The 12,370-nt window shown below is 37.1% G+C and overlaps 1 protein-coding gene across 1 annotated transcript in view; it reads left to right on the forward strand.

Moving 5' to 3' along the window:
* Positions 1 to 7,080: 7,080 nt before the first annotated feature.
* The window catches only part of LOC107685201 (synaptotagmin-7-like), a 162,281-nt gene continuing 156,991 nt past the window's right edge, over positions 7,081 to 12,370 (forward strand). Inside the window, exon 1 of the mRNA XM_016481715.1 lies at positions 7,081 to 7,500. Coding sequence (XP_016337201.1) covers positions 7,356 to 7,500 — 145 coding nt within the window. The 5' untranslated portion in view covers positions 7,081 to 7,355. The remainder of the gene's footprint in view (positions 7,501 to 12,370) is intronic.

A 12,370-nucleotide genomic window follows, 5' to 3' on the forward strand; every position in this document is an offset into this window, starting at 1 on the left:
TTTAAACTCGCTCAGAAACAGAGAGAGAGAGAGAGAGAGAGAGAGAGAGCAAGAGCAACTCTCTCACCAGCTGGCCATAGAGAGAGGACGACAATAAAAACCGTGGTTACCTAAAGAAGAGCGCATCTGTAATGACTGTAGATCAAGGTTAAGTTGAGACTGTGACAAATACACGTCCTTAAGAGACTCACTGTACAGTCAAATACAGCAGAACATTCCTGAGTTCCAGTCGCTCCATGAAAACCACAAATTAAGAATATTACTTGGTGAAGGACCTACTTCCTCTTTGGTAGCACATTATATTTATAAATGCCACAAGCTAAGAGTTAAAGAGTGAACACATCTGCATTAGTAGTACCATCAATGTTTATATAAATGTATATATGGATATATTTTACATGTATTTCTGTTTTGTTTGTTTATGGATGTATATTACATGTATTTTGTTTTGTTTGTTTTTATTCTGCTATGTACAATGCTTTGGCAATATGTAAGTATGTCATGCCAATAAAGCAATATGAATCGAGAGAGAGAGAGAGAGAGAGAGAGGGAGAGAGAGACTCTGATGTAGGAGTGATCGTGTGATATCAATGAGCCAGCAATGACAAGAAGCCAGCATATCAGGTCCTATCTCTCACTTAGGTGTTTGGCTACTCTAAGTCAAGGTTAAGCCCCCAGCAGATACACAAACACACACAAACACACACACACACACACACACACACACACACACACACACACACACACCTTAATTCTGTATGATTTATAAGCTTCTGTACCCGTGGGGACCACAATTTAGGTCCCCACCGTGACATGAGTCCTCATGAGTCTGTGTGTATTCAGGTTTAAGTCCCCACCAGAATAGAAAAACAGGTACACACAATGAAAGGCCGACTGATGCCAGATGCCCTCAGTCTGTTTTCCCTTTTCAACATTCTTTATGCAAAAACAATACTTTACAGCCAAAGTCAGAAGATCACATAAATCAAGCAACTTTCTGTCCTTGGAAATGCATTAAGTAATAGAATGCTGTAGAGTTTACTCTACCTAATATCTATGAAGTAATAACAAACTCATGGCGGTTTTCAGGTTGCAGTTGTACTTTATGAAATGCATATGCTTTTACTAGGGTAGGGGGATAAATGCATTATTCACAAGGACACAGAGGTACTCAAGGCCTTTCAAGGACGTTCAACATTGCTCTTATTGAGTCAGTGAATCTCAGACTCCACATAAATTATTTCATTTTGGTATCTCTGGTCTAGACAGACTGTCTGAAACCAAAATAAACAGAAACTAATAAAAACGACAAAAACACACAAAATTACTAAAACGTGAGCTAAAATGAAAATGGAAAATAAAAATAAAATCTCATTCAAAATATTATTAAAAATGATATCTTAATTATACAAAAAAAAAAAACTCACTAAAATAACACTGATTCATACCCACCATAAATGTCCTTTTTAATTTTTTATGTGAAATTAATAAAAAGTATATAGACATTTAAAATAAACAATAACTAATAAAAATGACACACACATCTACAACATTTCTAAAACCTGAACTAAAATGAAAAAGATAAAAATAAAAAATAATTCAAAATATTAATAAAAGCTCTGATAGTATCTCAGTTATACTAAAATAACACTGATTTACACTAAGCATAAATGTCCTTAAAACTAATAACAAAACATGACAAAATGACTAAAACTTAAACTAGAATGGAAAATATAAAAATGAAAACTAATTCAAAATATTCAAAATAATAATAATAATAAAAGACAAAAACATGACAAAATGACTAAAGTTTACAAAATGTACAAACTAAAATTTAGAAAAATAACCAAAAAACAGAACAATTACTAAAACTTGACCTATAAGGATATTCAACATTCTTCTCATTGAGTCTGTTTTTGCACAAGAATCTCAGACTCCACATAAATTATTACATTTTGTTTCTTCTGATCTAGACATACTGTCTGAAACCAGAAAAAATGCTGCCTTCGCAGGTAGGAGGGCTGTAAGGCACGTCTGAGTCCAGTGTTTATCATTCTGTCTACTAAGACATTCTGCCTTCACCGGCCGGTTTTTCAAAGCAGCATCGCTGCATCTGTGATCTCCCACAATCCTGTGCATACAGTTTGGCAGCTGATAGAAAGAATAGAAATGGCATCTGACGATGCAGTGGTTGAAAGAATTAAATTAATTTATACAGTAAAAGAAATGTGCTAATTATAAAATGATTTTTAGCTGGGTTTTGAAGGATTTTTACATCATTTTAGAAGTGCAGTATGTTGAGGTCCATTTTATAGAACGCAAATTGTCTTAACCTTCAAAAAAATGTAATTGTAATTGAATTTGAAGTTCACTGAAATGAAATATAGATATTTTTTTTAATATCAGCTAGATGCCAAGGCAACATTTCTCATTTGCATTTAGTTTAACGATGTACAAAAATAAGTAACTCTAAAACTAAAATAAAAGTAATATAAACTATATAGAAATATTTAAAAGAATTATAAAAATGACAAAAACATGACAATATTACACGCTTTTTAATTTTTTAAGCATGAAATTTGTCAAATTTGTAAAAAAAAAAAAAGTAAAAAAAAAAAAGACAAAAATAACAAATAAAAATAAAAACACTAATTCAAAATATCAATAAAAAGTATACTAAAATACAGATTCACACCTTGCATAAATGTCCTTTTTACATTTTTAAGGCAAACAATTAATAAAAGACAGGCATAATGCAAAAACAACAAATTTACTAACATTTTAAAATTTAAAATGACTATGGAAAATATAAATGTTAATTTAAAATATTAATAAAAACTGTAATAGTACCTTAATGAGAGTAAAATAATCGATTCACACCCAGCATAAATATTTTTTAAGGCATGAAATTAATAAAAACTATATAGACATTTTAAAACTAAAATAAATAAACAAACAAATAAATAAAAAAGTAAAAATTGAACATATGTAATAAAAAATATATATAAAAATAAAATTACAACCGTAACAGTATCTAAGAAAAATAACACTGATTCACACCCTGCATAATGCACTTTTTACATTTTTTAAGGCATGATTCCATTTTTACTGCAAAAATAATCATTGTAATCATTAAATATGTGGCTTGGTATGTCTAAATCTTACTTGAGTTTTGTCTACACCATTAGACACAATGTTATGCTATTTTGGAAGCCAGTCTGAAACATTTCTTTAGGCATTACCTTCATACAAAAACACTCAGACTGACGCTGCAGCATGGCAGCTGCTTGACAGGCTGCTGTTTCCTCTCCATTAGAATTCTAATGCAACTCTAGTGAAGATCCTCTAGGGGGCGTCAGTATCACTGGGTTTCATTGGAGGATCTGAACCTGCAGCCGTGAGCTGAGAGTCAATTGGATTGTTGTGCTGTTCCACCAGCTGGGAAAACAGATCGTCTCAGGAGACACACGATGTAGTGTGATCCCAGATGAGTCTGACTTCATAAAAGCAGACATTTCTGCATGTTTAGAGAACACGCCGAGTATGATGGAACTCTGTGGGGTGCAGGTAATGCTGTCATCAGCGCATCAGAAGGTATAATTAGCACAATCAGCTGTCAATCATCCAACATCAAGTAGAGACGCTAAATAGCTTGCGAAAATCAGCAGGAATGGCTAAACACTGGCTAATTACATGCAGTGAAGACCAAATTGATAAGCTTTCTAGGTAAGGTTTCAAATGTCACTTAATATTGGCATCATAAAACTGCCGCTATACTGTCAAACCACTACAAACTGTGCTACAAAATTTAGATAAACTCAAATCTGTAGATGCGTATGAACTATATTATTTGGCTTGTAACCATTAATTCAGAATGGTTAATTCTGATTTATATTAATAAATGCAACTATTTATTGAACTTGCTCACCAATGGATTCTCTGCAGTGAATGGGTGCCGTCAGAATGAGAGACCAAACAGTTGATAAAAACATCATAATAATCTACGGGTAATCCACACCACTCCAGTCCATCAATAAATGTCTTGTGAAGCGAAAATCTGCGTGTTTGTAAGAAACAAATCCATCATTAAGATGTTTTAACTTTAAACAGTTGCTTCTGGCTAAAACACAAGTCCTCTATACATAATATTGCTTTGTCCAATGAAAAAGTTGTTTCGTTTGAATTAGGAGAGAAATTGTGATGTAAAATATTGAATTATTGTGATGTTTTTATCAGCTGTTTGGACTCTCATTCTGCCGGCACCCATTCACTGCAGAGGATCCATCGGTGAGCAGGTGTAATGCTAAATTTCTCCAAATCTGTTGTTCTGAAGAAACAAACTCATCTACATTTTGGGTGGCCTGAGGCGGAGTATGTTTTCAACAAATTTTCATTTTTGGGTGAACTACTCAAAGTGTGATAAAAATTGACAAATATTAAAAGAGTCCAAGTGTCTTAGATCAAGGCTACAACTATGCATGAACAATTTTTATAAACCCCCCTTAAAAGCAGCATAAATATGGTTCAGCTGCAAGCTTGAAATATAAAAAGAGAGATACATCAGGAATGAATACAAAACAACGACTGACCTGGCAGATAGATTGGAAAATACAACATAGCTAACAAATATGAGCCTGGCAGCATCAGGGTTATGGGCCTGATTCTGAGTTAACTATACAATGTAAGCCACTTTGGATAAAAGCATCTGCCAAATGCATAAATGTCAAGTCACAGTTTAAAGAATATACGGGTAAAAGATATATGTACAACATATACGTAGTATGACCAGGAATGTATTCTTACAACACACTTGCATTCCACAAGAACACACACCAGCAACTAAAGCTAAGAAGTTCTTCATCATCTTCCTCAAATATGTTAAAAATATAGAGGCAACACACGTGCAGCAAATGAGAGATTACGAGAAAGCAAGCAAGTGCAAAAGACAAAACATAGACAAAAGTGTTCAAAGGTTGGAGTTCTTGGACTGCTGCAGGAATTATGTATTTTGTAGGCCCAGAAACGAGTTAGCGCTTAACACTTCTGGTTACATTGTCAGTGTTTTTTTGACAATGATATTGTGTTTATAATCATGTTCTTGCAAACTATTCTAACTAATAATTTCAGGGATTTTTTATTTTTTTTAATAAGGCTGAAAGAGTTGTCAGAAGCTTAATGGTGGTGACATGGAGGTCATATGCATCTGTGGTGTAGTTTGATTATAGTTTTTTACATCTGTTTGTATTGAATCTTCAAAATCCAGGAATGCCGTGTTGTTAATTTGTGAAGATTATCCTGGTGAACAAAACATGCAAGAATCATAAACATTTATCAGTCACCGAGCTTATTTTCTTCAATAATCCAAAAGCCAATGGAAAAATCCTGTTTTTGTTGAGGGAACCAGGGTGATCCGAAATTCTGGTTTGGCCTACAAAAATACGTCATCACTGTAGTGTATTATCGCAAACTCTTGGAAACATTTGCCAATGAGAAACAGTAGGCCTATATGTCGAATGTCACCTGACCAAACCGGAAAACAGGCATCCGCTTGTCAGAGAAATTATTAACAGCAGTATGAACTAATGGCATTATCTATGGATTTTTAAGATAACCTAGCTAGTTTTAATGAGCAATTTTAATATCAAAATGATAGTGAGAAGAAACTAACTAAAAGCAATAACTAACTTTTAAAGGGGTCATATTATGCTTTTTTAAAGATCATTATTTTGTGTATTTGGTGTAACAGAATATGTTGACATGCTTTAATGTTCAAAAAACACTATTTTTATTTAAAAATTATTTTTCAAATACTGTACATTATTGTAGGTCCTCTATGCCCCGCCTCTCTCAAACGTGTCATTTTCAACAAAGCCCCCTCCTTTGACAAGCGCAGTCTGCTCTGATTGGCCAGCTGACCCAGTGCATTGTGATTGGCCGAACACCGCAAGCACTCGTCGGAAATGTAACGCCCCTTACCATAATCGCGAGCTTCATCTTTCAAAATAAATGTAAAGACAGTAAATAATGTCATTAGTTTTATCATCAGTTCAAGCCCGAAAGAAGAACAGACACAGTACACAATAGGGCCTGTGATGAACATCGGTTATGATACTCTTCGGTATCTCCTTTGAAGGTATCTTGAGTAAAACAGCTCTATTTAACGCAGCATACGAACCGGAAGCGATGCGACCATATTACTAATGCTTGACATGTATCAATTTGATTGGTCTGAGTTTGCTAAAGTGGGCAGGGCTAATCATGCTGGCTAATGCAGGGCTAATAATAGGTGCGTTCGACTTGAAGCAGCGCTACAGACGGCAGTCAACGAGAGTAGCCGCTTGCAGTCGGAGGCGGAGGTGAAATCGGAGCCATCAAGCCGGACACTTTCTGCTCCCGATAGTGACGCTCGTGCGGTGTTTGCATACTCTATCACAGATGAAGTGAATTAAATACAATATTTGTCAAATACACAGACGTTTCAGAAACGTTTTCATGAGCAACAGAAACACTTTTTATATACTGCTTAATACAGCGCCATCTGTTCAAGAATAAAGTTCAACGTAAATATATACTATTTAAATACTAATAAACAGTGACGTAGCGTCGGCGCCGGTTGAAGTCGGACAAAATTTCTAACCGGCATGCACTGCTTCAAGTCAACCGCCGATCGGTTTGCGCGGCGCCGCATGAAGTCGAACGCACCTGATGAGTTTGCTAAAGTGGGCAGGGCTACAGATGCTGGATGGTAAAACTTTTATTTGCTGTTCCATTTAACAGCTAAAATGTAACACTTAATGAATCTATACAATTTGACGATTTTCTTGAAAATTCAAGATTGCACATGTGGTCTTTATATTGCATGAATACAGTATCCAAATATATGCACATACACAAACATTTTAACATTTATTTTGATGCCATATTAAAATAAGTGCATTTACTTACCTTTATGATTTTTTTTTAATTTACTTAATTATGATTTTGCGGTCCAGATTCATTGGCTCGTTTTATCTTGACCCCGTGACATCTGACATTTAAATGGCTCGGGCTTAAATAGTTTATTTTGTGACATTTTCAAGATATAATGCTTAAACCCGAGAGCTGCAGCCTGCAGAGCTGTTTTAACCGCGCTCTCGGTGACTGACCAAAACGCGTCCCGTTTTACGCGACTTCACCCACATAAACTGAGATGTGCCATCAGCTGGCGGTGACACGGACACACAGCTCACCACTCCTCACCCGCATCCCTCCCTTCAAACCCTCTCACTGCCATCTCCCGACATCAGCCGAATGAGGGGACTGGGAAAGAAAAACCAAGTGAGTGAAAGAAAGAAATAAGCAGGGAGCGGTGCTCCATGGTCACTCGCCCATTGGAAGCTCGAGAGCGCATTTTGGATTCGACTTTTTCTTGGAGGGGACTTGAGAGAAGAAACAAGCGTTTGTTGGCGTGCCAAAGGCGAACAGCCATGCACCTGAATCGGGAGGACGAGGACGGAAAAGGTGAGCTACTTTGGTGGATTCCTCTCGTTTGTTTTCAGCGAGAACGCCCGCCCTTGAACGGCAGACGTTGTGGCGGCACCCGGTACCGCTCGCGTACGGGTCAGTACCGTGTCATTTCGACTGGATTTGGCTTCAATTTGTCCTCAACTGCAAACTGTCACTCGCCGAACGCGCAAACAGGTGCAGCCAGGTTTCTCTATAAGCCTTCGTTCGCGTTTTCACACATTCACAGCACCTGTTGTGTTGCGTACCGCGAAGGTAAAAGCATTTACCCCGGTGCCTTTGAGGGAGTTGTCATCTATGCACGCACAAGGTCATCATCTCTCATCACATAGTCATGATAGGGTGTCTGCGCGTGCGTTTATTGTTCCGTCTTATCGATTGCATCTGACACACATGTATCTAAAGCACACTTTTCATATGCAACTGACACACATGTATCAAAAGCACACTTTTCATATGCAATAGTGAGAGAAGTGAGGATGGGTCATTATGAGGACGAAGGGAAACGGACATGCGTTGGCCTCTGCCCCCTCCTGTTGCGCGCCACGAGATTTGTCAGGTGGTAAAATTACGATGGTCAATTGTGATGTGTGTGCACAGACAGAGTCCTGTCATTTGATTCATTTGCAAGAGACGCTGTGGCAGAAAAACAGTCGTGTTTTTGCAAGACGTAAATTAATAATTAAGCAGTAATTTCTGATGCAAGGTGCCAGTGCGGAAATAAATGAAATAAAAGCCTTTACTTTAACCCTTGAATGTCAGGAGCGTAAAAAACCTTAATTTATGGCTATATGACGTCAATTTTTAGACCAACCCCGAAGGCTAATTCGTCTTGAGTACCCTTGGGAATTTCTTGTGGGTTTTTACAATAGCAGTACACATCAGTGCTGTATGCAAAATATTGATTGCTATTTACAGTTTAATAGTTTTTAATCTCCCATGAAAATAATGTATGCTGCAAGATTTACAGGGTCAGCGTATCTTGAAATATTTTCTTCATATATTTTATTTTCTGTCTCTCCCTTCTGACTCTCAAATGTCTGTATCTTCCAGGATATTTAAAGCTTATAAAAAGTTTGAGTAAGACACACAATGTTCTACCAGTAAACATGCAGAGATGTTGTGAAGTTCAATGTATTTGTACATTAATTGAAAAGAATCGACTCAAAACAGTGATTAATTCACAAATCATGCATCTCTAGCTTTGATTCTAAGCAGCCAGCTGAAAATATGACACTCACAACATGATTAATGAAATACTGTCTAGAATATTTTTTTCTTAGGTACAATATACAGTAATCGCTCTCATCAGACAAGAAATAAATCAGTAAAATTTGATGAAATTGGCTTGGTAAATGGGTTGACTGGCAATGACCGTGTAATGTTGATCGTAGTTAAGTTGTTAGCTCTTTGTGATGGAATTTGAGGAAAAATTATATGTCTGTTTAGTGTTGTCACGGTACCAAAATTTCAGTATTCGGTACCAATACCAGTGAAAATCCACGGTTCTCGGTACCAATTTCGGTACCAAAGCAAAACACAAAGCCACGAATTACAACTAACTAAAAACAAAAAACCTTTTTCTGACGGACTGATATGACAAACACATTCTCTCTAACGCATATTTTGGATACACAGTTCATTTAAAAGCCTCTGGTGTGTAAAAATAGTAAATACCATTATGTCCGAAATTCAAATTAAAATATGGAATAATATTCATTACAGAAGCTCTAAATATTAAAAATGTAATGGAAACTTACCTGCTTGAACTTGATCGGGGTGTTTTGTTAGTTTGATGCGTTTCCTCCTCTCGAGGTTGCCACTGCTTTTAAGAAGAGGTTGCCAGGTTTTCACAACAAAACCCGCCCAATCGCGTTTCGAGGGGGTCCCCGTTAAAAATCGCGTTCCGAGGATAAAATACGCATGTTTTGGCGGGGTTCCCCTGGTAAAATTCGCATTCCAGGGGCTAAATATCACGTTAATGGGGTCGTTTTTCAAACCACGGACATGAAAAACAACCCGCGGCAACAATGTTAAAGCAGCCCAATTCCGCGGGAAATCTGCGGACTTGGCAACACAGGAAGAGGATAGCTTTCGGATAGCGCATCAAGAACCGGGTTGACCGGGTACTCGGTACCACCGGTACTTAAAAAAACCTGGTACCGTAACGTTTTCATTTTTTTAGTACCGACTTGGTACCGAAATACCGGGTCTTTTGACAACACTATTTCTGTTGGCCACTTTTGTGTACTACCCTTTGCATTTTTTGCTGTTTTACTGTTTAATTTGGCTGAAAAGCCTTCTGAACACATACAATATGAAGCCCATGGGGAAAAAAAGCTGTTTCTACAAGATATGGGGCTACAGCAATTGACTTAAACTTACTGTGAGAAATGGTTTCTGCATTGAAAACTGTAGCCTTGGTTTTTCTTACCATGGTAACTGTTGTTTCCACCTCAACACCCTAGATCCTTTCTACAGTCGTTGTTCCCGCAGTTCATGGCTCCTGTGGTCATTGCCAGTCAACCCATTTACCAAGCCAATTTCATCAAATTTTACTGGTTTATTTCTTGTCTGATGAGAGCATTTACTGTATATATTGTACCTAAGAAATATTATTCTAGACAGTATTTCATTAATCATGTTGTGAGTGTCCCATATTTTCTGCAGGCTGCTTAGAATCAAAGCTAGCTATGCTTGATTTGTGAATAAATCACTATTTTGAGTCAGTTCTTTTCAATTAACTGCTCAAATGGGCTGCATAGTGATGTCGTTAACGAATCATACATTTGACATGGTTCTTTCAGTGACGCCGTGTCCAATTTTTATGGGTCTTGCCATTTTGTATCACCCAAATCCTGAAGAATAACTAAATGGAATCAGTGGATGCAATGTCACAAATATACATTTGAAACTGTGGCACAATTCAGAAACATATGGCATAAGTGTAGTATAATAATAGTTTGAGAGGTTTAATGTGAGGTGAAGTCGTATCATATTACAGTTACATGTCTTACACGGGATTTTTCCATTATAATGGACACTGGGTCTCAACACAAGCATAAGAGCTGTACTGAATATTACTGTAAAGCTGACAGATGTGATTTCAATAATAATCCTCCTGCAAATTTTCTTCAGTCTTCACCATAATTGAGTCAGGAGATCTTTAGACCACTAGACATGCTTGACAAAAGATTTGTCAAATGGACATTTTAAATTCAAACGTGTTTGCCTGTAACAGCAGCAGCAGTAGCAGTGTTTTTGTCTTGACATGCAACTTTGTATGTCTTTTAAGCAAGAAGCACTAATCAGGGACATACAACCTAGAATGACGTTGCAAATTGTAATTTATAATTTTAATTTTTTTTTTTATATGAGTAGTTGTTTGCATTCTGTTATTAATTAATTAATTCATTTACATTTTTTTTTGGTGGATAATATCACGTTTCCAATCATCTACATCTTGGATGGCGTGAGAGTAAAGTTCAGGCAAATTTTCATTTTTGGGTGAACTGTTCCTTTAAGCACAGCTGAAGATCAAACTGACAGCTCAAGGATACTTCTCACAGAGACCTGCCCAGCGGTGGTTTTGCATTGCCGCGTTGCGATGAGCGATAAGAACGTATATGTGAGACACTGACAAGGGTTAATCGTTGACAGAGGCAAGATTTCAATCACATCAGATAATTTCACACCCCATAAGCCATCTTGTCTGTCTCCGCGTTAGACGTCCTCACACGTGACGAAGCATCTGCCCTCGCCTCTAATTCACCACAGAAACTCTGATATTGCTCTGTATCTACTTTTTAGAAACCCTGTCATGTACTCTCAACCCAAGCACACAGTGTTTGAAGTTTGCAGACGATAACAACAGTTGTTTCAGAGGTCTGATAGCAGAAGAGCTTTGACATATTGTGGAGTCGATCCTGGATGTGGGGTCGTTTCCTGGGTAGGATCTTAATGTCATTGGCATTCCTGGCATGTTCTGATGTTGTAGCAGCGGCGTGATAAGACAAACACAGCGAGAAGGTCAAGTGGCGGCCGCAAAGCGAATGGTGGAGGGTTTGGCGAAGGACACCTCTGGACGGAGCAGGGAGACCGTGGACAGATGCAACGGATTTACAGGTGCATTTGGAGGCTCGCCAATCACTTCCACTCAGATTGGAGTGACATTGTTAGTTTGTAATGCGTTTAGCTCGCGTCGATGATCGCTGATGGCCAGTGAGGGATCAGATGATGCTTCTGCATTTAGATGCTTCCTGTATGAATTTCAGAATTTTTCAATTTCTTCAAAATATTGGAGTTTAATGAAACTGAATGAATGTGAGAGCTCTGTTACTGCTTTTGCACCGAAATGATCCGCTCGGCCAAACTAATCACCAGACCCGTTTGAGAACCGGCTTTGTGTTTCCAGCCCATGATGTGGAAAAGTTTTGGATGATTTAAAGTCAAATCAAGCCACGTTTTTTTATATAGCACTTTATACAATACAGATTGTTTTAGAGCAGGGTTATTATTGTTAACTAATTAAAAACATTTTTATTATTTCAAATACAATAAACTGAAAATATGAACTAAAATATACTATAAACGAAATAAAATCTACATTTTTTAAATTTGGCAAAACGCTTAATGTGGCATAATAACGGATGATAAAGACAATTCAGTAGCCTATATGTCTTGTTGTTGACTCAAAGTATATACAGAACAGCAAATATGAACGTGCATTTTGAAATGCATTAAGTGATTTTAAACGGATCAACTCCGTACAGGCAAGCAGACGAGCACAGAAAGCAATGCGTTAAATTGCACGTTAAACATTTTCCTCCTATAGAAAATCATTATAAATAAAACACGTAATGTAGCT

This window comes from Sinocyclocheilus anshuiensis, unplaced genomic scaffold (genome assembly GCF_001515605.1).
Source record: "Sinocyclocheilus anshuiensis isolate Anshui unplaced genomic scaffold, SAMN03320099.WGS_v1.1 scaffold333, whole genome shotgun sequence".
Lineage (NCBI taxonomy): Eukaryota > Metazoa > Chordata > Actinopteri > Cypriniformes > Cyprinidae > Sinocyclocheilus > Sinocyclocheilus anshuiensis.